At 40.2% G+C, this 27,290-nt stretch overlaps 1 protein-coding gene across 1 annotated transcript in view; it reads left to right on the forward strand.

Moving 5' to 3' along the window:
* Positions 1-27,290, forward strand: part of CTNNAL1 (catenin alpha like 1) — a 180,996-nt gene that overhangs the window by 89,651 nt on the left and 64,055 nt on the right. Inside the window, exons 3-7 of the mRNA XM_075271009.1 lie at positions 8,187-8,374; positions 20,324-20,443; positions 21,892-21,981; positions 23,169-23,339; positions 24,491-24,691. Coding sequence (XP_075127110.1) covers positions 8,187-8,374; positions 20,324-20,443; positions 21,892-21,981; positions 23,169-23,339; positions 24,491-24,691 — 770 coding nt within the window. The remainder of the gene's footprint in view (positions 1-8,186; positions 8,375-20,323; positions 20,444-21,891; positions 21,982-23,168; positions 23,340-24,490; positions 24,692-27,290) is intronic.

Raw genomic sequence — 27,290 nt, forward strand, 5'->3', positions numbered from 1 at the left:
TATTTATGCACTGAGGTTGATGACGCAACCAAATGTGCAATAGCAGTTATCCTTTATAATGCTCTATAGGGGAACTGAAATGATAACATTTAAAGGGAGTTCATTTATCCTTTCATCTAAAACTAAGCCAGTGGGTGGAAAAAAAGAAACCATCTATGTTCTGGGCTGAATTATAGTGTGTGTGATGGCCTGTGCTGAGACTACTACACAATATAAAACTAGGACAAACAGCCCAAAAAAATATGAATGCAGTGCTTGTAATCCAAAATGAGACAAAAAACACTTACATGCCCCGTAGTCTTGAAACGGTGAGCGTCACCCAGGAGTCACTGATGCAAGGGATGTTATCCCTGTAGATAACTTGTCCTCAATGGAAAACTGCAAATGGTGTCTCCCAGCACGAGTACAGACTCCGAAGTTGTTCTTAATAAAACTTAGCTTTTATTATTTTTTAGCATACAGCTGGTTAAAATTACAATAGTGGCGGTGGGGTCGGTAGACCAAAGCCTACGCGTTTCGGAGCATTGGCTCCTTATTCATGGCATAAAAACCATCTACATGCACACCAATGTAAAGGATAAAAACACTGACTGCCCGACCCCTGTAGTTGTTTTTATAAATGTTTTTAGTAGACACTATTTATTTATGGATTTGATTAACTATTTATTTTCCAAGCTGCCAGCTTCAAATACTGGAGATAGGTATTTAATACATATAATTTCATATTTTGGTCTGACATACCATGTTCAGATTACTGTGTATATTTATTTATTTATGTTGCAGCGATTTTGAATACGCTGAATTATGGTTTTGCTGTCTTCCCACCTGTATGCATCTCATTAACTTAATGACCTTCCTGTCAGTCGGGAGGGGTCGGGCAGTCAGTGTTTTTATCCTTTATATTGGTGTGCATGTAGATGGTTTTTATGCCATGAATAAGGAGCCAATGCTCCGAAACGCGTAGGCTTTGGTCTACCGACCCCTCCACCACTAATGTAATTTTAACCAGCTGTATGCTAAAAAATAATAAAAGCTAAGTTTTATTAAGAACAACTTCGGAGTCTGTACTCATGCTGGGAGACACCATTTGCAGTACTACACAATATGCCATAGTTTGTAAAATGATATCACAGTATGCAGCTATCCCTTTTAATATTGTCATATAGTGTCTACACTGGTACACGGGACTTCATGTATGATCTGGTCACAAGAGTATGTCACATGGCTACAAACACTCATAGCTACTGAATGCCTAGACATTAGTTGATAATGAATATTTGGAAGCCGATAATAATTCTGAGAACTAGTTTTGAGAGACATTATCGGTTTCTTATTATTGTTATCTGGTGTTCTCTTTATTTCAGTACATATTTTGGCTTCTGAGACTGTTATTTTTGTATTCATTCATTATAATAAAGATTTGCCTTATTTTCCTGACCATGAGTTAAAGTTGAGCTCCACATTTTCTTCGCCCTAGTAATTTACATGTTCCCATGTAGTGCTTTACTTGTAGAACTTCAGACATATGAAAGTGGGCAGTTTCCCCAAATTTATCAGAAAGTAGAAAAGCCTAGGAATCCGGCTGCGTCATTCCCTAAATAACTTAGAGGTCTGCTGATTTCTCTGGCTCCTGTTCACTTTCTCTCATCAACAGCGAGCAGACTGTCACTCAGGATTTCATGCAATAACAATCTCTTTTCCGCTTCTGGGCTATTTCAAAGCTTCCTCCCTGGTTCAGTGGCCTCAGGGTGGGTTGTGTTTCCAGGCTTCATGCCAGGGCTGGTCATATTTTGTGGATTACATTGTTTTGTCTAATTTTTTTGTGACAGTATGACAAGCAGGGATTTGTGACGCCATATTTATTGTGTTTTTATATGTTCTCGTGTTGTAGAGTTCTTGTCCTATCTATATGTTCCACAAAACGTCCTTAACTCAGTGCCGCTCAACCCCAGTAGGGAGCTGGCTTTAATGCTTTACTGCTCTAAAGTCAGTCACTCTGTTTTTTAAAATACATTAGAAATCATATTAGTTTATGAACTGGTGATTAGCTCATTTGTCAAAAAACACTTGTATTGCTCCACATATTGTAACCTGCATTTTTCTGGATTCTGTAATACAGTCTGCAAGGCCACCCACTCGAGTACTGTTAGTCGAAAGTACAGAATTGTCTATATGTCTTTAAAAAATAATGCGTTTTAAAGGGATTCTATCATTAAAATCCCATTTTTTCTTGATCACACGTAGGAATAGCCTTTAGATGTCTCCTCCGCGCCGCTGTTCAGGAGAAATCCAGGTTTTTGTCTGTATGCAAATGAATTCTGTCGCAGCACTGGGGGTGTCTCCAATGCTGTAAGAGAAATCTCCAGTGCCGCCTTCATCTTCTTCAGGAACGGCCTCTCCCTGTGTCTTCTTCCATCCTGGGTTGCAATCTTCTAGACATGCACAGTAGGCTCTGCCTTCGGGCCTCGAGCAGAGCAGACTGCGCATGCCCGGCAGTCGCAAGAAAATGGCCGATTACACCAGCAAGCTATTTTCAGGCCCTAACCGAAGGCAAAGCCAACTGCGCATGCCTAGAAGATTGAAACCCAGGACGGAAGAAGACACTGGGAGAGGCCATTCCTGAAGAATATGAAGATGGTGCTGGAGATTTCACTCGCAGCATTGGGGACGCTCCCAGTGCTGTTTGAGTGCTGGGGACTACCCCCAGTGCTGCAAGAGAACTAATTTGCATACAGACGAAAACTGGGATTTCTACCGAACGGCAGCACAGAGAAGACATCCAAAGGTAGGAGAAGAATAGCCTTTCCTAAGGCTATTCCTACGTGTGATTGAGAAAAAAATGGGATTTTAATGATAGAATCCCTTTAATGTTGATTGTACTCTCTACACTGGTGACCACTTTCATGGGGAAGCTTTATATCCTTTGTATCTTAAAGGAACATTAACTGATTGAACAGATCAATAATTAGCCCGTGTACTCTGCAGGTTTCCACAAGACTGTTTGATTCAAGAAAATGTGACAAGGGGCAAGATCATGTTCTGTGTACTTGTGGTGATTGTTTCTAGGTTTAGTAATCCTGTAATATGGAGTTTTTTTCAGTACAAATTAGCCTTTAGGCTAAGGCCCCACATTACGGAAACGCAGTGTTTTTGTTGCAGATTTTGTAGCGGTTCTTTGAGCCAAAATCAGGAGTGGATTGAGCACAAGGGAGAAGTATAAGATCTTTGTATATGTTTCCCATTCCTCTTGTAGACATTCTTGGCTTTGGCTCAAAAAAGTGCAACAAAAAAAGCTGCGTTTCTGCAACGTGGGGCCTTAGCCTCAATGTACTATCAAAACTGAACCAGTATCTCTTCATGGCGAAAAACATCCTCCTTTTCCCTCCACTTCCTCCTCCTCCTCCTCCTCCTCCTCCTCCTCTCCCTCCCTTTTCCCTCATGGATGCCTTCTGTTAGGGTAGCGGCCTTATTGAACTCAGCCAGAAAGTTTGGCTTGAGGTGACCAGTGTGGTCTGGATTTGAATGAGTTGTTAGAACAATCCTATGATAAAAAGAAGGGGTTCCACAGTACTCAGGAACTTTTCTTAGAACCAATAGGTTGTCTTGCAAGAATAGGTTCAAAGCCCAGAGAACAGAAGGGGACTACTAGAAAAGTCAGAGGCCTCGTGGTTTTTTTTTTTTTTTTGTTTTTTGTTTTTTTTTCCCCCCACCAGGTAGTAGGGTTGAAGAAGGTCAGCATTGAAGCCAGGTTTCCTGTGAATGGAAGCCTTTCCTCCTTCTCTCAAACTTGGGAAGACTTTTCCAATGTTTGAATTTTGGAGGGGGTAAGACAGGGTTTCTGTCTGAGTTTCTTCTCTTGTGTAGTTTACATAGTTTACAGGTTTGTGGCCACCAGGCACCCAAGAGATACCTCAAGGAGGTTAGCACTCCACCAGGAAATTCAGATTCAGGCTGTGCTAATTCTTGTCCCTCCTTCAGAACAGGGGTTTTATTCTGCATTTTTGCACAGTGCTTTTCACAGAAAGTCTGCAGAGATTTGCTCTGCGGACTTTCTGCTTCCTTTATATCTATAGGAAAACCAATGGTTTTTCCGTATATATGTATGACATGCTGCTTTTTCCAAAAACGCAACGATTTTCGAAATCTCAGCATGTACGCTGTGCATATTTTTCCATACTATCTGGATGGGATTTGCTAGAATACCATCCACCTTGCAGGGACTGTAAAATGCAGAGGTTTTTTTTTCCATGTGGGGCCCCGGCCTAAAGCAGTAAAAGTGATATAAAGCATGTATACCAGTTTTGAATGCAAATTGAATTCTGGAACTTAGTTTTAGAAATACACAAAAAAGAGGAAATTATTATATTGTGTAATTAAACGCTTACTACTAATGTGATATTTCACTTTTTTCTTTAAACAATTCTACAATATATCCATTTAAAGTTTACCGTAGTTTCTTCCATTGTACAAAACTTTGTGTTACACTTTTGATGGTGCTTGTAAATTTGATTCTCATGATTTCAGTGCAGCTAATAGTGTTCTTTAAAGGGTGGCCTTCTTTGGCAGAAGATGAGTAGATGATGACATGACTGACAATTTTTATAGATTGTGAGCTCTTGCAAGCACTCCTCTTGCTCCTCTTATTTGATATGTTTATTATTTTGTGACATTGTAAAGTCTTATATTGTCCGTGTATTCTGAAATTTGCAAAGTGCTGCGGAATATGTTGCCACTATATAACATAAATAAAATTATCAATTTTATGACAGACTAGCTGGTACCCGCGACTTCGTCTGCGGTGATTGTAGAAGTGGGTATATACAGGCGTGGGTAAGGTTTACGTAGTGTGTATAAGGTATGGGATATGAAATGTAAGTTTGTATCTTGTTTTTGCTGTAATTCAGAGAATACATGAGACTTTTGTGTTGAAGTTAATTTGTATTTGAGCTGCTATACGGTGTTGTGAGAAACTTTACATAGTGACTTTGGGACAGAGGTATTTGAAGTTAACCCTTTCCCGCTGATGGCATTTTTTGATTTTCGTTTTTCGTTTTTGACTCCCCTCCTTCTAAACCCCTTAACTTTTTTATTTCTCCGATCCCAGAGCCATATGAGGTCTTAATTTTTCCTGGGAAAAATTTTTCTTCATGATGCCACCATTATTTATTCTATATAATGTACTGGGAAGCAGGGAAAAAATTCAAAATGGAGTGGATTTCAAGAAAAAATGCATTTCTGCGACTTTCTTACGGGCTTTGGTTTTACGACGTTCACTGTGCAACCAAAATGACATGTCCCCTGTATTCTGTGTTTCGTTACGATTCCGGGGATACCAAATTTATATGGTTTTGTTTACATTTTGACCCCTTAAAAACAAATCCAAAACTGTTAAAAAATTTTTTTTCGAAAAGTAGCCATATTCCGACAGCCGTAACTTTTTTATACGTGCGTGTACGGGGATGTATAGGGCGTCTTTTTTTGTGGGACCGGGTGTACGTTGTAGTTTTACCATTTTTGGGAAATGTTATTGCTTTGATCACTTTTTATTCAAATTTTTATCAGAATCAAAACAGTGAAAAAACAGCGGTTTGGCACTTTTGACCATTTTTCCTGCTACGGCGTTTACCGAACAGGAAGAATATTTGTATAGCTTTGTAGAGTGGGCGATTTCGGACGCGGGGATACCTAACATGTATGTGTTTCACAGTTTTTAACTACTTTTATTTGTGTTCTAGGGAAAGGGGGGTGATTTTGAATTTTTAATCCTTTTTTTTTAAAAAAAAAATATTTTTTTTTACTTTTTTTAAACTTTTTTTTTGCATTTATTAGACTGCCTAGGGGTATTGACATGGGTGGGCGGTGTCGCGGATTGTCAGAGTGGTGGGGGTTGGCAAACAAGGCTGCTTCGGAGCGTTAAAGAGAGCCTCCTGGAGTATCGTTAAGGTGAAGGGCAAAGTGGTAAAGTATATGTGATTGTGTGGGGTTGCTGACCTCTGCTGTAGAGGGCAATATGAATTTTGTGGCTTGCTATGGTCCAAAGTGTGTGAGATTGCAGAGATAGTGGTGTGAGTTTGGGTTTTGTGGGGGTCCTGGCACAAACGTATCTGCGCTATTGTGACGAAAAGTAGCCTATTGCGCAATCGAGTGTATTAACTATGTTTGTGGAAACTTTCAGCCAAATCGGTCGAGCGGGTTTTGCGTGATTGACTAACAAACATCCAAACCCACAAACATCCAAACTCACAAACTTTCACATTTATAATATTAATAGGATTAAGCCCCCAAACTTTCTCCTCACACACATTTTTCTAACTTTGGAGAGTACAAGTTTATTATGTAAAAGTATTCATTCAAACTATTCTACTATTCTTCATAGTAGAGAAATCTTTTCATTATTTTTTTTTAATTAAATTAAATTAGTAGACAAATTCAGTAAAATTGATTTTGTATTTAGTGCTCTCTGAATGGCATAATGTCCTACACAAGGAAATCTGTTTACGCAGTGATGTCCAGTCAATAGTAACTGCATGTTTTTTTATGCAGTGTTTGAGTTTAAGTAAAAAAAAAAAAAAAAGAAAAAGTATCTAATCCACACAGCTCAGCTGGAAGCTAATAGGCTGAAGCTTCCTAGAGAGAGATCTTTTCACTTTACTTTGCAAAACGGAAAGCATAGGTGTTATTACAGTAACAATGGCGTACGATATAGGAATATACAATGAGAGGGAATCTTGTAGCGAAGATTTGATTTTCACAGTTTAAGGTACAGGTGAAAGAAATAATCCACATCAAAATCTAATAATATATAAAGAAAGACCTCTTCAATAATTGTGAATGGATTAGACTTGCGGTGCTGAAGTAAATGAAAGTGCTGATTGCTTGGTGGCTTTGCTCATTACTGGCTGCTCTGTTTTGTCAATGGTATAATCTAATGATGGCGTTTTAAGCATCGAGGCAATGAGGTTTAAAAAATGACTTAAAAAAAAACTTTCAAAAGTTTGGAAAAATGTAGAAAGAAAAGAAAAATAGATAAGAAAAAAATCACCTTCACGTTCCACCTAGAATATATATAAAAATAAAGGAAACTAAACATAAAACCTATAAGTCAATGCTGCTTTTAAAAGATACCCAGACAATAAAGAATATAAAATATATCTCATGTAGTGAATACCATAGGGGGAAACACAAAAATGCCAAATTGCTATTTTCTGATGTTTCACCTTACTAAGAAAAGTTGAATAAAAACTAATCTAAAATTTGCCCTTTGTTCAAATAGTATCAATGCAAACTACATTATGCCTCTCCCCCAAAAAAGATACTTTAACATGGCAAATCTTTTTACACTATAGATATATATATATATATATATATATATATATATATATATATATATATATATATTTATGCAAATATGTGTGTGTGTATATATATATTTAGATGTATTAAAACCTTCAAAAAAATTATATAAATTTGGGATCTGCATGTTCTTACTGACCAACGGAATATTGGGGATGTGTCATTTATGTATCCTGCTTCTGAAAATGCCTAGTCCATTAGAATGTAAACTATTTCTCCCATACAATAAACTTGATAGCAAGAAGATCTGAAAGTGCCCAAATTGCAGTTTTCAGAAATGCTTAAATTACATTTTTTGCTATTTATGTATAGAAGACAGTTCTAGTAATAGGTTTCTCTGCATAAATGATATCCGCTTAACATTATGTATGTTTACATTACTTCATACATTGTACTCCTCCTTGACTAAAAATACTCCAAAATACTGAGCATAGTCCTTTTACTCTGGCTGCAGGCAGAGGTCACACTACATTTTTTTTCTGCGCTGTGCTCAACTGACTTTCTTAGGACCAAATGACAATCTGAAATCTGCTGCCTGTGATTGACTTCTGAGATGTTAGCTTTGAATAAGATCCTGGGCTGTAAAAATTACAATGTGTTTCAGCATTTATCCGGTATACACTGGTTAATGCCAGTCACTTCCTCTACCGTAGACTAGGGCTGAAGTTTTATGAATATGCTGTTATACTAATACCAAACAATAAAACCATACAAAGTATCGTAAATAGGAAAACAACAAATGTCCTTGCACATGATTTCATACATTTTATACAGTAACATTGTTTATACTATGTAATATGATAAAAATTTGTATATGCCTTTTGTTTTTTCAGGTGAAACTATAGCGCAGTTGACAGATATGAATATTGGTGAACATCATGACCCTGACGGGCAAGTAGCAATATTTACTGATAAGACTGGAGTGGTAAAAGCTGCTAGACTTCTGCTCTCTTCAGTTACTAAGGTGCTGGTGTTGGCAGACAGAATTGTCGTTAAACAAATTATCACTTCCCGAAATAAGGTACTTAAGTTTCTTGTAATGGGCACTATCCATTTGCAGAAGAGAGATGTGTTTTTGCAGTTTATTGATGACATCAGATTATATTTTTTTTTCTGAGTAAACAACCATTGCTGGTAAATGAGAAATTATTATTACAGACTGTTGTTACTGTTTCCATCGCAGGAGATATTAACTGTTGCGTTTACATTATGAACAATTTGACATTAAACTGTCATTAAAGTCATATGGCACATAACATTATAAAATAAAACTTCGCATTAAATAAAACTATTTTTTAAAAGGAAAGTACATAGGTATTTCCTATGATTAGTGTTTTAATGGTATAATGATCTTTATGTAGGGCCATCATATTTTGCAGCACTTTACAATTTATAGGGTTCACATACAGACAAAATTAGACACTACTGCATGACAAACTAAACATTTTAAGCAATAGGTATTGGGCCCCTGTCTGCAAGAGCTTACAATCTGTGGAAATAGGGTTGTCAAAAAGAGGCCAGATGCATGGTATTACAGTGCACCAGAAATTTTCGGGATTTCCTATTCATTGGCTTATAGATGGTGGATGTCTGAAACCCCATACTCTCACCTGTCATGGTTTTATGACCTGCTTATTTGATGGGTTGTTAAATAATAATAAAAAAAAAAAAGTATGCAGTAATAACATTGAATTGTTTCTTTATTATATACATAATGTAGATCATTCATGAGTAAATTTAACGAATTCCCAGTTATTGGCCATTCAAAATATGTATGTTCATCTTTGACCCGGTTTAAGATGAGTCTGCAGATGGCTTGGCTGTTTCATTGAGAATAAAAAGCAGAAATATTCCATATAACGTTACCCAGCTGGGCTATTGATTGTAGCTGCTGGATATGCCAGTACGAATCACAGAAACCTTGTTCCTAGAGATTGGATACTAGTTTGTTACTGCATTCAATTGATTCAGACTGCAAGTAAGAACACATTGTTATTGTAAGCTCTTTGCGGTTATCTGTTCAATCCCTTGTAAGACATTGATCACTACCTCAATATAAATGAATGAAGTTTGACATTTTATTGAATGACCATTCAATCTGTATAAAGTTTGACAGGGCACCTAGGAGAAACCATGAGTGTTGGTAGCTGTAAAATTTCTCTCATTGCTCAGTGTCTTTATTTTTTCAAGCCAAGCCTAGAGTACAGTCTGCAGATATAGTAGAGACCATTTTATTAACAAGTCACTGGTTACAGAGGCAACCTCACAAGTCTGGTGGTGACTATGTGAGTAGATTAGTCACTGAAGGACAAGATGTAAGGGAAACTGTAGCAAAGAACCTTTTTTGGTGCACCGAAGTTCCAATCAGCAGTCTCTGGCAAGGTATCAATGTCCACTGGTTGGTCTCAGTGAACAAATGTTTACCTTTTAATTATCTCCAAATTTAAAAATGGTTATGGATCAACCAGGTTTGTGCTGGTACAGAGGTGGAGCAGACCCGAGGTAACTCAGGCTCCGAACTGCCAATTAAGAATGCTGGTACCCACCAAAACATCATGGTAGGCCAATTAGGACCCCAATATATAATAAAACCCCTGAGATGCTGTGGTCCTATTTGACTGTGGCATCTCAGGGGTTAACACCCACGAACAGCAGTTTGAGGGAAGCCCTTCCCAGAAGCATAGTACTACCACGGCGGACATCCAGGAAGGGGTTATATAGGGGTTATCCAGGAAGCTAGGCATATATATATATATATATATATATATATATATATATTAGAGAGAGAGAGGGGGGAATGGAATGTTAGATGCAAAATAGATGGAAGACAGAACATGTAAATAAACAGTTTAAAGAAACATATATATATCAGTTCACAGGAAAGTTCTCTGGGTTTATAGCTTCTTTGATAAGTGACGTGTTGTCTAGTGGTTATAAAAGGTCATAAAACCCTGTGCCTGATTTAACCCCTGTTGGAGAGTGTTGCAGGTCGTCATAAGTTTAATCTCCCAAATGCGGCAATCTTTTCTGTTCTTAAAATTCCCTCTTAGTACCAGGATCTTCATATCCTGGGTCATATTATGATTTTCATTGCAGAAGTGTTTTGGCACAGGGAGGTCAATTCTCTGTTTTCTAATCGTATGTCTGTGTGAGTTCATCCTCATCCTAAGTGACTGTCCTGTCTCATCTACATATAGGCCCCCAGGACACTTAGTACACAATATCAAATACACTACATTAGGTGTGCTGCAGGTGAAGTTACCTGATACCAGATATCAGATACCAGATATCAGATACCATCGCATATGCTCAGACCCTGTGGACAGAGACAAGCATATTGGGGGCCTCAAAAACACATTCTTGAGGCAGGGTTACCATCCAAGAACAGTTGAAAACCAAATTAACAGGGCCACCAGGTTACCAAGTTCGGAGTTATTAAAATACAATACCAAACAGGAGAACAATCGGGTGCCCCTGGTCGTCACATATAACCTGGAGACGTTGAGAGGAATCACACGCAAATTACATCCACTACTGCAAAAAGACGACCATTTAAAATCCATATTTCAAGATCCCCCTCTCCTGTGCTATAGACAGCCACCAAACCACAGGAATATGATTATTAGCAGCTCACTGTCACCTCCAACTAACACAGGAACATTTCCATGTGGAAATAAGAGGTGCAAAACCTGCCCGCACATACTGACTACGGACAAAATAAAGATCCCGAACTCTGATCGACACTACAAGATCCCAGGTAACTTCACCTGCAGCACACCTAATGTGTATTTGATATTGTGTACTAAGTGTCCTGGGGCCTGTATGTAGGTGAGACAGGACAGTCACTTAGGATGAGGATGAACTCACACAGACATACGATTAGAAAACAGAGAATGGACCTCCCTGTGCCAAAACACTTCTGCAATGAAAATCATAATATGACCCAGGATATGAAGATCCTGGTACTAAGAGGGAATTTTAAGAACAGAAAAGATCGCCACATATGGGAGCTTAAATTTATGATGACCTTCAACACTCTCCAACAGGGGTTAAATCAGGCACAGGGTTTTATGACCTTTTATAACCACTAGACAACACGTCACTTATCAAAGAAGCTATAAACCCAGAAAACTTTCCTGTGAACTGATATATATGTTTTTTTTTAAACTGTTTATTTACATGTTCTGTTTTCCATCTATTTTGCATCTAACATTCCATTCCCCTCTCTCTCTCTCTCTCTCTCTCTCTCTCTCTCTCTCTCTCTCTCTCTCTCTCTCTCTCTCTCTCTCTCTCTCTCTCTCTCTCTCTCTCTCTCTCTATATATCTATATATATATATATCTATATATATATATATATATATATATATGCCTAACTTCAGAAATTGTGTTATACTAACCTCTATAGTCTCGAAAGCTCGATATGTCTTTAAAAAACTTTTTAAGTTAGCCATTAAAAAAGGTATCAACTACTGAGGACTTCTCTCAAAAAATTTATTTCATTGTGTATAGGGATGCATAGGATGTATTTTTTGATGACCAAGTGACATTTTTAGTTATACCATCTTGGGGAACGTCTATTGCATTGGTCACTTTCTATTCAAATTTGTATCAGAGGCAAACCAGTGAAAAAACGGCAGTTGAGAATTTTTTTTTCCTGCTACAGCTTTCACCATAGGGGAATTTTATTTTTTTTTTCTAAGTTTTTAGACTGGCGTTTTCAGACACAGGGATACCTAATATGTATGTGTTTTGCTGTAATTTCTTACTTTTATATGAAGTGGCGTATCAGATACTGAAAAGGATATAGATCTAGTACCCACTACTGCAGTTATCAAGAATAAGGTGAATGAGCAGTGCAGCGTATGTAGCTCTATGTGAACAATACTGGAAGCTGTGTGCTGTGGGAAATTGTTAAACTATTGATCTAGGAGTATAGTGAGCTTCTTTTTTTTTTTTTTTTTTTAAAGTTTAGCATTAATTTATTTCCCAGAAAATTATGCACAGTTGGTGGTGAAAAGTCAAATTTGTTTTCTAGGAATACATAATTTCAAAGCTGTTGTGCCCAGGATTAACTGTTAAGTTTTTGGAAATTCTTTTTTTACCACCAAAAACTGGGCAAAGCACTTGGACACTGAAGTGACTTATTTCTGGAAAAATTGTGTCTTTTTACTCTCAGGTGCACGTCTTTCTGGAAACTAAATTTACTTATTGCTTAAAGGTTGAAAAGTAAGATTGCTATGCCCCTTGATTCAATTCTTTGGGAGAATGTAGTTTACAAATTGCGGTCTCTTTTTGGGGAAGAGGTGTAATAATCACAGTCACAGGGGGTGCGACTGTGACCGAGTATGGAGGGGTACAGGGGATCTACAGCACCATGATGGGAAAGCCTGGTTGTTCCATCACTATCTCATCTGTGGAACATTATGCTGTGTGGGCCTGCTGTGAAATATATTATACTGTGTGAGGTGCATTGTTAATCACATTATACTGTGGTAGATTGACTGTGGAGCATATTATACTGTGTGGATGCCACTGGGGAGCATATTATACTGTTTGGGGGCCACTGTGTCGTATATTATACTATGCGAGTTTTAATGGGGCTAGATATCAAATCCCCACATGAATCATCCCATTTTCAAAATTGCACCCTCAAATAGTTACTTTGGGAATTTTTTTTTTTAACCCTTTATGCTTTTTACAGGAGTTAAAACAAAATTGAGGTGAAATTTAAACATTTTAAAACCTAAACCATATAAATTTTGTACTGCTGTAATCACGACTCCCACAATACAGTTAACAGGTCATTTTGGCTGAACAGTGAACTCAATAAAGATAAACCTCATAACAAAATTGTAGGGTGTGGGTTTTTTTTTCTAAATGATCCCCATCCCCTCCATTTTTTTTTTTTTTTGTAACTTCCCAGTACATTGTACAGAATATTAAATGGTACCACTATGAAGTACAATCTGTCTTGCAAAGTCTTCATACCACTTTGTGAATGGGAAAAATAAAAAGATATGGCATTTTGAAAGTTGGGAAGTAAAAAAAAAAAAAAGGAAACATTTTTTTAAAAAAATCTGTGGCAGGAGGAAAGAGTTATAATATTTGCATGCCACCACACAGCACATCAAATATTTCTCATTCAAGATTTGTTTAAGGGATTTTTTTTTTTTTTTTAAATCCTTCTCACTCCTTATTAATGCTCAGCGCCTTACAACTAAAGCTGTGTCTGCAGCATAACGTCCAGGTCTCTGCTGTATTACACAGCAGAGACTAGCTGCGAAGTTGGAAAATACTCTTTTGAGTATCATTGGGCCCCAGGGGTTGCCAAGATACATAGGAATACTATGTGCGATATATTGTATTAAAAAAAAATTAAAAAAGGGATTTTTGTGTACTCACCTGTACACCACTGCCGCTTTGCAGAACCCTCGGACCAACTGGCATTGGCAGAAGACTCAGAAAAGATCTGGTAAAATTTAGTGAAAAAGTGTACCGAAGCCCATTAAACAGCTTTGCAGACCAGCAAAACAGAAGCTTGATGCCAAACAGCCCCGACGGCACCGACAGCCCTGGTAGCATGAGCCGCTACACGGAAGGGCAAATCACTACCTTTTAGCCATAAGGCTTCCTAATGACAGACCGAATCCATCTAGGGATGTACACCCTGGAAACAGCAAGCCCTTCCTAGAGCTCTCTGGAAGATCAAAAAAAAAAAAAGCATCACAGCGCTGAAAAAGGTTCTGAGAGAGCTAGAAAAAAACGGCCACCTGGAACAAAAACCAACAACGAGGATGCGTAGGCTGCGGACAAAAAGACGGCAAGACAATGTCCTCATTGATGAGAATAGAGGGCGCCACCTTAGAAAGAAAAGATGGTGGAGGACAAAGAACCACCCTGTCCTGTGCAGAAACAAGAAGGGAGACTGGCGTGCAAGCTGCCAGCTCAGAACCCTACAAATAGAAGTGAATGCAATAAGTAAAAAACATGTTCCAAGAAGAAAACGGAGCGAAATTTGCTTTAGAGGCTCAAAGGAGGAGCCTGAAGTACCTAAAAAAACAAGGTAAAGTTATCAAGGATCAACTGGAAGCCGGAAGGAGGGACACAATGAGCCATACCCTGGAAAAAAAGGTCTTTGCTTCAGCAAGGAAAACCAGGGCCTACTGGAAAAGAAAGTAAGCGCAGATATCTGACCTTTCAGGAAGAGGCCAAGACCCTGATCCAACCCAGACTGAAGAACGCCAGGATCCTGGGCCAAGAAAAGGACTACCAAGTTCGATGGAAAATTTTAGCTGACTGAGGCTCCCTGGCCTTGATCATAGACTAAAAAACAGGCTCAGATAAAACTTGGCCTCAACAGCCTCGTCGTTAAACGTAGCTAACGTAAGGGGGGGGGGGGGGTGTGGAATAGGTCCTTGAGAGAGCAGATCCTCCCGCAGAGGAGCAAGCCAGGGCATCTGCCTTCAGAACCATGAGGTCTGCATACTAGCCAGACGAGGCCAGTCTGGAGCTACCAGGATGGCAGGAACCCCCTCGACCCCGAGTTCCTCGAAAACCTGAATAAGGAAGGGAAGAGGGAGACACAGATACAGAGCTGAAAAACCCCACCAGGGAATTAGAAGAGCGTCAGACACAACGCCTGAGGATCCCTGCACCTGGCCATCTACAGAAGAACTTTCTGGTTAAAACAGGAGGCCTCAGAAAAAAAAAAACGCCTGGCTCTTTGTTCTGCCCATGAGAGTCAAGAAGGCGACAGCGGTGGAACTGTTGGACTGAAAGTGAGCCGGACGACTTCGGGAAGTGGGGTCCAGTGCACAGAGCCTGAAAGAAGGCCCTTAGTTCCAACAGATTGAATTGGAGGGAGGATTCCTTCCGGACCACCGTTCCAGAACATCCTGGACTCAGAATTCTGCATCCCCCCGAAAGGCTGGCATCGGCAATGACACCTGCCAGTGGATGGAAGACGAGACTTCCCCAAGAAAAAAAATCCAGGGAGGAGCGTCATACACGAAGTTTGAGACGAACTCGAGGAACAGAAGAGTTAGGTGATCCAGGCTGGACTGGCACTGGCCTCAACGTGCCAAGATTGCCAGCTGAAAGACAGCAATTGGAACTGGACTGAAGAATTTGAACCTTGGTTTTTGGAGGGAGAATCTTCCCCAGGCGAGTATCCAAAATCATATCCAGAAGCCTCCATGCCCTAAAAAGCACAAGAAAGGACTTTTCCTCGTTGAAGAGCCAGCTGAACCACCAAAGATCCAGATTGATCTAACTTGGAGAGATTGTCCGTCCTGGAGGGAGCCTTAACCAGAAGATCTTCCAAGAATGGGACAACAGCCACACCTCTGGACTGAGAATAGCCATGAGAGAGGCTAGCACCTTAACGAAAACCTGGGGGGTGAAGGCCAACCCAAGGGGCCCAAGGGGAGCGTGACAAATTGGAAGCCGCGACCCTACCGCAAAAAAACAGAAAACCGCTGAAGGGCCAGCACAATGCACAAGAGGAATGTGGAGTAAGCGTCCCGGATAATGATGGACAAAAAGAATTCACCCAGTTCCATAAAGGCAACCACGAATAGCAGAGACTCCATGCGAAAGATTTGAACTTGAACAAAACCTGTTGATAGACTTCAGGTTCAGAATGGAACAGAGAGAACCGTCCCTTCTTTGGAACACTAAACAGGCTGGAACAGAATCCCTGGAAAGTTGTGAAGCAGGCATGGGCACAATCACCTCCTGCTACTGAAGCATGGAGACTGCCTCGAGAAGAGAGGCCACTTGAGCTGGAGCAGAAGAAAAAGACCTTCCTCCTGGAAAATTCTATGGAATAGACGATCAAGATCACCTCCCGAACCCAGGCAAGCCAAAACTCCCAGAAGGTGAGCCGATAATCCCCCACCCAAGGACCCCTTGGCAGGGGAATACCTTAATGCAAATTGGAGCTAGACTGCACCAGACCAAGGAGGCTAGAGCAGAGATGCCCAGTAGGTCTGGGCTTGATGGAGGGGTTCTTGGAGGGCGAATCCCAAGGAGATTGCCCCCTGACGAGGGAAGAAGAGCTCTGAACGTCTATGAGAAAAGCTGGGAATTTTAAACCCCAGTCGCTACTCCAAGCCCTTCCCAAATGGACAGCTCTGCTCATTATGAGAAAAAAAGGGGGTAGAGCAACCAAAATCATCTTAAAAGCAGGTTCAACATTCCAGGAACGGAACAACCGTGTGGCACATAGCCACAACATCAGCAGCGGTCTTGACAGACCGGCGAGCTGCTTCAAGGGAAGCATCACATAGGCATTTTAGAAGCGTATAGAATCTGCTCCATCAGAAGCTGGTAGTCCTGCAGAGCTGACACATCAGCAAGACCAACCCTCAGCTGTCTGCCCCAGGTGATACTATTAACCCAGAACGCAACAAAAGGAAGGACGCTGGTAGTCTTGCAGAGCTGACTCATCAGCAAGAGTAGCCCTCAGCTGTTTGCCCCCAGCTGACACTATTAACCCAGGACACAGCAAAAAGAAAGCTGCACAGAACCAGCCGCAAACAAAAAAGGCTGACTGAGAGAGGCAGAGTTACATAGAGGCAAAATAAATAGCCCTAGAAAACCTGGCAATGGCTGAACCACCGCAAAGGACTCGGTCCACCTAGAAATGCATAACTCTGGGAAAGGAAAAAGGACATCTGACCTCCTGCAAACAAACAAGGGCTGGACCGGGTGAAGCCACTGATCCTGCCGAATATGGTCAAAACACCTCAAGGCTAGGCGTATGGCGGCTATGCGGAAGGAGATATCCTTCTGAGCAAAAGCCCTCTGTTATCTGAAAAGTATCACAAACTGCATGAACAAGCTCCTGTGTAGCAGATGCTACCAAAGTTCCTGGCTGGAACTCCAGTTCGGTGTCAGAGGCGTCCCCAGAAATAAACAGAGCAACAGTCCTAGAGTTCTCCATTATTTGAAGAGTATCACACACTGCACTGACATGCTCATGTGTAGCAGCTGCTACCAATGTGCCTGACTGGAACTCTGATTCGGAGTCAGAGGCGTCCCCAGAATAAACAGAGTAAGAAGGAGGAGACCTACATCCATCTGTCCTGGAGGATCCGTGTGCAGATCCTCTCTGTTGAACTAAAGCAGGGTTTCCTAGCCTGCTTGCAAGAGCAGCCCTTAGAACTGAAACTAGAAAACCCTCTTAGGGCCTTAACCACAGCTGCTAACTGTGCAGACATAGGCATCCCCCAACCTGGACGGACAGCCGCTCCAAGACACCGCCATAGACTGACAAAGTCTGGCCAAGTTACCCAACCTGAGGGAAAAAAAAACTAAATCAGTGAAGAGGAGAAGGGCCAGAGGACTCCAGAGCGGGCTGAGCAGAGCTACAGAATGAAGATATAGATACAGCCTGTCCGCAAGGACATTTTAGCTTGAAGCTGGAGCACGCATAAACGTGATAACAGTGGGGGGCGCCAGGACCCAGGCAGACTCCTCATGAAAAAATATGGCGGCAATAAAACAAAAAACAAACACCCCCAAGGGGTAGCCTACCAGATCCTGGAAGGAGACCATCCCCAACCACTGCAGATAGCTGCACAAGAAGATCCACAAATGCTACACAAAAGCTGAGACTGCAAAAAAGAAAAAAAAAACAGGGCTCAGAACAGAAGAGATACTTAAAACAATGCCCTCCCTACAAGATTCCTGCACAACAGGCCCGCCCATGGGTGGCATCCAGGACTCAGGAAAGGCCGGGGATGACGCGGGGCCTAGTGTGGCCTACATGCTGGCGAAGCCATGGGCTCAAGTAGAAGCCACGTGTGCCACCCGGCACTGGCAGCACGACCTGGAAGCCTGGCGACACAGTGGGACCTGGTGCGGACTACTCTCCGGCAAAGCCGCGGCCTCCGCGCAGTACCCCTGAAAGTCCGAGGACGCGGCGGGGCCTAGTGCGGTCTACATGCCACGTGGAGCCAGCCGTGTGGACCACGCTGCCTGCCCAGAAATGGAGAGAAGGCCAAAAGCCCCCTCCCTTCACTAAAAAACACATTGCCCCACAAGATGACGCCTAAAGCACCAAGGAGAAAGGCAAAAATCCCCACTGCTGGACCCAGGGTAAGAGGGGAGAGAAGGGGAGAAGAGAGGGTAAGAGGGGGGAGAAACGAACATACTCGCCTATGTTCACCTGCTCATACTTACCAGTCCGATGTCTTCATGCGCCACAGACATTTGGTGCTACCGTGCACGAAATAACAGGGTCGCCAGAAAATCCAGCCGCCGATGCAGCAAGTAAAGAGGGGGGACTGGATGACTGCGAGGCGCTCTAGAATAGAGCACTTGCGCCCGCAGGGGGTACGACTAGTGTGGCATACACACTGACAACCCCCTGGCCCTGAAAGAAAAGAAATAAAAACGGTGTAAGACAGACAGACCTGACTCAGGTCGTTACTGCCCCCTACGACACTAGGATCAAAACTTCCTGAGTGCACTGTCAGTGAGAGGGTATAGCCTGTGTGGGCGGAGCCAACTGCCTTCTTTTTCCTAGTGTCCACCTCCTAGTGACCAGGTCTGTACCCCAAGGTGCTGAGTCCCCCAGTGAAATATGCTATAAAAGTGTATATAAAATAATAAAAAGTTCTAAAAACCTACCTTATAATTTAAAACATAAAATAAATATAAACAAACATGTTGAGTATCCCCATGTGTGGATAAGTCTGCACCATCTAAAAATAATCTCATCTATCCTGTATGGTGAACACCATTAAAATAAATAAATAAAACTGCAACTAAATAAAACTTGATTAGAAAGTCTTACTTACATATAATTCACACAAATAAAATCTACAACTTGTCTCACAAATAAATACCCCTGATATAGCTCCGTCAACAAAACAGTTTAAAAAAAAAAAAAAAAAAGGTAGGTGTCAGAAAACAGTGACATTCATATTGGAAAAATTACATGTTATTTAGTAAAAGCAGTAAAACATAATAAAGCCAAAATATATATATAGTATTGCCAAGTCATTTTTAATGCAGAGTCATTGCCTTAAAAAGAAAAAAAAGAAGAGCTAAATATTCTTTTACCTATGTTGGGCTTGGTTCACACATCAGTATGCCATCCGTTCATTTCAATTCAGTTTGAGACTTTAAAACGGACTGATGCACATACTGATTGTATACTGACACCTTTTTATGCTGATAGCAAACTGCCCCTTGAGGTCAGATAAGGGGATTAAAAGTAGAAAATTGTAAACAGAGTAGAGATAAGGACATTTATTATATGTTCTTATCGCTACTCTGTGTACAAATGCTACTTTTAATCCCCTTATCTGTCCTCTAGCATAAGAAGGTGTCAGTATACAGGTAAGGGCTCATTCACATCTGCGCCTGGCACTCCGTTGTGCAGGTTTCCGTTTCCTGCATAAAACAGAGGCAGGATACGGAGACCTGCAGGATTCTTTCTCACCCATTCGTGAGCGGCGGTGAGCATTTTATGCTCTCTGCCGTGAAACCGGGTTTTTAAAAACGGACACAGAGTCGGACATGCAGTACTCTGTGTCCGGATTTTAAAAAAACGGTTTCGCGGCGGAGAGCATAAAACGCTCACGGCCGGACCCGGTCTGTGGTTTCCGTCTCCTTGCATTCAGAAGACGGAAACCACAGAACAGAGACCAGAACGCAGGTGTGAACCTAGCGTCAGTGTGTGCATCAGTCCGTTTTTAGTCTCAAACTGAATTCAAACGGACGGATAGCGTACTGATGTGTGAACAAAGCATTAGTCGACATAGGTCTTCCACCATCATGATCAGTGTTGAAGATGATGGAAGGGGTTGTGTTTTTTTTTTTTGTTTTTTTTAAATATAATTCTTTTGCAAGAAATTACCAAAATCTTACCCGCCTCATGGTAATGGTAAATATATTTGTATTACATCCTTCATACACTTTTAGTATATAACACATAATACTCTTGTTTTCTTCCAGGTTCTTGCAACCATGGAGCATCTTGAGAAAGTGAGCAGTTTTCAAGAATTTGTTCAGATATTCAGCCAGTTTGGTAATGAAATGGTGGAGTTTGCCCATCTTACTGGAGATCGACAAAATGTATGTATGTTACATAATTTCACAGAAAAATATTCTTTCTAATAAGAAGCATTCTATTTTTTTTCTAGCCAATAGTTCTAAAAAATTTACCATTACTGCACTGTAGTATTGCCAGTTTTTTTTTCTTTTTTTAAATTGTCCTTGCTACACAGTGAGCTCTACCTCTATCCAGACCTATTAAACTTAGCAAAAGATAAGATAACTGACAATTGACAACCTTGATTTCAAATATAGAACATATCCTGATATCTGTTTCACAGTGCACTACTGCCAGCTCCCATAGGTGAATGTAATGTTATAATCTAACCGACTTTCCCAGCCAAGATTTAATGCAGTTTATCCTTTAGCTTTTTTGTGGATTATTGTTATTATTTATTATTATTATTATTATGATTGCTATTAATAATAATTATTGGAACCATAGTGGGGTTTTCCAACAATATAAATTGATAATATCCTGATAACATTTTTCATGAATGTCTGATACATGGGATCTAGTTGCAGTGACTTTAGCTAGCATTGGCATATTTGACGTGGGTGTCCAACATTTCAGACCTATCCATAGCAAAGGGAATAAAAGTATGATTGCTGTAAGGACAACATTGCAATGCCTAGTGATCAGGCAACCAGAAGTTTTTAATTCCTTTTGTTAATAAAGCAGTAGCGTATATATTTACTTCTCTGGGACTTATACAGCACTGTTCTCCACTGTCCCATATAAGTGAATAAAGCACTGCTGCTGCATGCCACTGCCCCTTCATGTACACAGGGTAACTGTAAATACTTAGTCTGGTAAATGATTTTAGGTCTGACTCCTGGAACACTCAGCAATCAATAGATTCAGGTATCCTTTGGATATGTGATAAATGTTTGTTGATCAAGCAGTAGGACACCTGTTCACACTGGAAATAATTATTATACATGTTAATTGGGCTTTCTAGTGGCTGTCAAGGTTATCTTAAATCTAAAGGTCAATTATTAAAAAAAAAAAAAAAAAAAAAAAAATATCCCAGCAGTTCACCTGACATGTCTGTTTTAGTAAATGGTAGTAATAATAATACTGAATCTTTTCCTAGAACTCCACATTGTACTGTTCCTCTATTACACCTCCTGAAATGTATTAGTAATTTGACAATTATTTATTATAGTTTATCTTGCCATTGGAGCATTTCCCCACACTGTGACTGTCAAGTCCTGATTGGACACTTTGAGTGTAAATGGACTCAATAGATTTATTCATAGATTTCTTGGAAGGATATCAGAAGCAATGCAGAATTGCTTCTTGTAGAGTAGTAATGTTTATATTGTTTGCAAATGTATGCAATAATATTTATAGCTATTTTTGTACAGCTATGTAGAGCTACGACTATAAAAGCATTTTTATGTATTTTATTTTTGAAATATTAAGACAAAAGAAAATCCTAATCTAGATGTAATAACTTTTCAAGGACTTGAAGAGCGAGAAGAAAAAAGCGAGTATGGCTGCCGCAAGAGCTGTGCTAGAGAAATGTACCATGATGCTGCTTACAGCTTCCAAGGTATGTTTACTATATCAACTTTGTTGTTGAGAGGTGCAATATCACATATCGTCCTCATAAAGTTATTGTACAGTAGATACAGAAATACAGGGCAGAGATATTTTTCTAGCTTGGGGAAAACACATACACAGTATAACTTTGAATTACCAATAAGAAAGGATTGTGTGAACTGTCCGATATTGGAACATCCAGTTTCTCAATGATCATTCACTGGAAGGTCTTGCATACTGTGTAAGTGTCCACAAGAAAATGGCCGCAGGCATGCACAGTTGGCTCTGCCCGATGGCAGAGCCAACTGCACATGTGTGTCATTTAAAGCCAAAAGAAGCCATCGGAAGAGAGCGGAGAGAGCGTTCCAGAGGAAGAAGAGACTGTCGTGGGAGAGTGTTCTCGCAGCACTGGGGACGCCTCCAGTGCTGTTTGAGCGATGGGGACCACCCCGGTGCTGAGAGAAAACTCATTTGCATACCAATAAAAACCAGGATATCTACAGAACGGCAGCGCGGAGAAGAATTCTAAAGGTAGGAAAAGAATAGCTGTTCTTAAGGCTATTCCTACATGTTGGGGAAAACAATTCAGTTTTAATGAGTGAATTCCTTTAAACCAGGGGTGCTCACACTTTTTCAGCGTGTGAGCTACTTTATTAGCTGAACAAGGCAAAAGATCTACTAGGGCGGGGCCGTGGTGGGCCTGTGGGCGGGCGTGTCTGTGGGTGGGACCGGGCGGATCCTGAGAGCAGGAGACAGCGGCATTCTGTACCCGCCCAGGGATCCTTGGTGTCTGTTCACAGCGCAGGCTTAGAGTTATCTTTGGACACTGGCAGGCTGGGGCTGCCGCAGCCACAGCCTGCCAGTGTCCGGAGATGACTCTCAGCCTGCACTGTGAACAAGCAGACACCGGGGATCCCTGCATCCTGCGATCGACCCATACGTCCTTTGCGATCTACCAGTAGATCGCGATCGCTGTATTGGGCACCCCTGCTTTAAACTGTCAACAGATAGGGGAGCACATAACTTTATAATAAAGTTGTCGGAAAGTTATTCATTAACTTTTTACTACATACAAGTTCATGTTCAAATAAAGAGACCAAATTTATTTTTTGTATTGTAGCACTTTTTAAAATTCAGTATTTAAAGATAATGCTTTTTACACCAACTTCCAATTTGTCTATTTTTCTTTCTTTTCAGACTTGCTTAAGGCATCCAGATTGTGAGTCAGCACGTATTAATAAAGAAGGAGTTTTCCAAAGAATGAGAATGGCATTAGAGCAGGTTATTGAAATTGTTACTGATTCTCGGCCAAATGGAGATCCTGAAATTGCACCAATCAGTATCTACATTGGAATGAGAGAATTTAAGGTAAGAGAAAGTATTGTAGTGGTTTCAGAGCACATACTACACTTCTTCACCTATGGGGCTTCTGATGAAAGAACTTGTATATATTCTTAGTGAATTATATTCAGTATACAGTATATGATATTGTTGTGTGTATACAGTATGTAAGCCAGCAACACGCTAACTATGCGCAGCCCATCTGAAATCCTCCAAGTATCATGAAATCAAAAAGACTTTTATCCCTTTTGTTTTGCAAAATATTTTGCTTGTTTTTTTGACATTTGTCTTTAAATACTGTATGCACTGAGCCATCGGGTATTAAATCTTTCAACTTAATAGTGGTTCATGTATACTCATGTATATAAGTACGAGGTGAAACTTCAGGATCTCCATGAATGGAAGAGTTTCTGTATTTATGCTACAGTATTTTTATTTCAGGAGAAGAAAGGGTGCATCAATGTTTATATTATAAAGTGTCACTACTTTATACAAATACCTCTTGAAATTAAAAGTTATTAAAACATTTTTTTAGTTCTGTACAGTTACTTCTAATGATCATGGTTTTGGTTTCTTTTCAAGACACACAGTAATCTTTGCATATATTAGCTATTAGTTTACTTACTAGATCACATGATTTTTTTTTTTTTTATTCAGTCACCATATAAACAAATTTGCACATATAAAATCATTGTGACAATAGAATCAAACAACATTACAATTTTCATGTTCTTAACTACACTGCAAAAACTAAACTCTGGTTGCTGTCTGCATCGAAACCAGATTTCTAGTAACCACTATGAAACTGTACAACATGATAGCATAGTACCACACTATGAAATTATATAAGTGTGTCTACTATGGCTTTAAATAAACCTGATGAATTGTATTTAAATTGAAATATTATGGTAAAGACTAGTCTTTTACAAGTTAGTATAAAGTGGTAAATTTAAAATGAGTCTCTTACAGCTATAAAATCATATATATGTGCATAATTTGACTTTTGCTTAAAAATAAATAAGTGGTAGCCCAGATAAATATTTCTTTTTTCTGTATTCGGTGAGCAACTTGATGTAGATTTACGCACATTTATAAAGGGATTGTCTGTATTAGCAAAGAGAACTAGACAGGCTGTCTCTTTTTATTTTTACAATTTCTCAATTTTTTTTTCCTTCTAGGGTAAAGTTGAAGGACTTAGAGATAACCTATATTTTTTCTCGAAAGAGAATCTTTCCACTTTGTTAGAAGTTATCTTAGAGCATACAGAGGACTTCACAGACTCTGCATATACCAGTCATGAGGATAGAGAACGAATACTGGAATTGTCTAACCAAGCCAAGATGGAGCTAGAACAGCTGGTTTCAGTGTGGATGCAAGCTGTAAGAGCTTTTTAAAAAAGTAATTCTTTTTATATTCTGAAAAATCAATTTTTTCTGCCTAATATTTGCTGTTCTTCATGTGTTGAAAATGTTGTATAGTGAAACCACTCCAAAAAATAATCCCTGCATGAGGGTTTCAATGAATATGCTTTATGAGCATAATACTTAATCTCTGTCAGTAAGCAAAGGTTAGCAAAATTAAAACTTTTACACAAAATCTGTAATTTCTGGTTTTAAATGTTTCCAAGAACTAACAACAAACATTACAACAACTGTTTTTTATATGTCATTTTTGTGATAAAATCATGATAATCTAGAGGTCTAGTTTTGCTGCTCTCAGCTCTGTGCTAAATATGTTAGGTACAATCACAATTCATTGATGCTATTTAGCTACTATAGGTGCCACTTATGTGCTATGGTGTATGCATCTGATTGAACTAGACTTTGATTAATTGTTTTCCTATCTTGTTCGTTCAATAATTTATTCAGTTTAGTTAGTTAGCCTTTTCAGGACACACAGATCTGTGCATGCCATAGGCCAGTGATGGCAAACCTATGGCATGCGTGCCAGAGGGGGCACGCAGAGCCACCTCTGCTGGAATGCGTGCGGTCGCCCAGATCGCTCACTAACGGGGAATCCGGTACAGGATTTCCCATTAGTGAGCAATCGCTGCTTTCAGCTGGTTGTGCAAATGCACATCCAGCTGAATGCTGTCAATGACTGCAGAGTATGACCTGTACACCAGCGCGGGCGTGATGACGTAAGTCATCAGCTCCCGCAGTGAACAGGAGAAAGGACGCCCAGTGGCTCTTCAAGTAAGTATATTTGTGTGTGTACTATGTGGGGAAGGGGGCTACTGTGGACCATTTCATGCTGTGTGGGGAAGGGGGCTACTGTGAACCATTTCATGCTGTGTGGGGAAGGGGGCTACTGTGGATCATTTCATGCTGTCGGAGGAAGGGTGCTACTGTGGACCATTTCATGCTGTGTGGGGAGGGGGGCTACTGTGGACCATTTCATGCTGTGTGGGGAGGGGGGCTACTGTGGACCATTTTGTGCTGGGTGGGTAAGGTTGGCTACTGTGCAGCATTTAATACTGTGTGGGGAGGGGGCTACTCTGGAGCATTTAATACTGTGGGGGGGGGGATACTGAGGAGTATACAGGTATAATCCTTTGTGGGGGCCATTGCGGGGCAGATTGTACGGTGTATGGGGGCCACTGCCGGGCAGATTGTACTGTGTGGGGTCCCCTCACTATTTATATCACACAGTATCTGTTTTATAGCAGACATAATATTAGTACAGGCTGTAATAACATTGCACAGTCACTATAAAACAGATCATCTGCGATGTAAATAGTGAACATTAATTGTTCAAAAGTGGCAAATGCAGAGGCCTTTACCTTTCAGTACTAGCTCTGTAATGCCCCATTCACAAGACTGTAATTTGTGGGTCTGCAATTGTGGATCCACAGAGTTTTAAGGTTAAATTTCCGTGTTGGCACTCCGCGATAGTTTATTGGGTTGCAGTTTGGGCACTCGGTCTCAAAAAGGTTCGCCATCACTGTCCAAGACCAAAGAAATAAGGAATTAAGTGAACTTCTCTTTTGAACATGGGAAGAATATGCAAATCTGTCTCCCGAGATGTAAATAGGGAGACAGTGCCTCTGTTATGCTGCCCTCTATAGCAAGCACTCCACACACCTGAGAAGGTGGTCTCTCCCTAAGGATAGACGTTATCCCCACAACCTTCTCTTTTGAATGAACTAGGTCATGAGTATAGTGATATCCCATCACTATTCATGGACAAGGAATATGCCAATAGGGACTCATTGGTGGAAAAGTGGAACTTGCTCCTAGTACCACCTAAAGATCAATGCATGGTGTCCAAAGAAACCCAAGGCATAACCTGGGGATAATAGCGAAGCCAGTGTAACTCTTCCAAAAGGAAGAGCGTCTCATCCCTACGCAGCTCTTTCGAGGTTGTTGCCTTGCATTCTAGATCTGGGTTAATGTGTCCTATTAGGGAAAAATGGTACAGGGACTTATTAAACCATGCATACCCTAATAAGAATTCTGGGTAAGAAATATGCAAACAAGACCTAATTAATAGAATGGAGATTAGGAGAAAGAACCTCTTTTCCACCAGTGATGCCTTATTTGTATATTCTCTACCCAGAATTCTTAGCAGGACATGCATAGGTCTAATAAGCTCTTGTATAGTCTCTCCTTAATGACACGCATTACCCCTTCCATTTTTGGATATAAAGAAAAATACATCGAAGTGTTTAAATTAGCTGTAGTTCCTGATACAACCAGTGGAGAAGTGTGGTGCTGTTTTTGGTGGAAAAAAACATATTATGTGTGCTTCATAATTTTGGCTCATTACTGTTTTGTGGGAATATTACTGATTTATTATTTACATTTTAATATCTGCCCACCTTTTCAGAACAGTATCCCTTTGTGTAGTAACCGTAACATTGCTCAAGATGAATTGCCTTTGCTTCTGTCTGTTTTCTAAATTTTGAATCTGAAGATCTCTGTCTGCCAATAGTCGACAAAGAGAAGTCACCTGATTTCTAAAGCTGTGAATAGAAAA

This window comes from Leptodactylus fuscus, chromosome 4 (genome assembly GCF_031893055.1).
Source record: "Leptodactylus fuscus isolate aLepFus1 chromosome 4, aLepFus1.hap2, whole genome shotgun sequence".
In the NCBI taxonomy this organism is placed as follows: Eukaryota; Metazoa; Chordata; class Amphibia; order Anura; family Leptodactylidae; genus Leptodactylus; species Leptodactylus fuscus.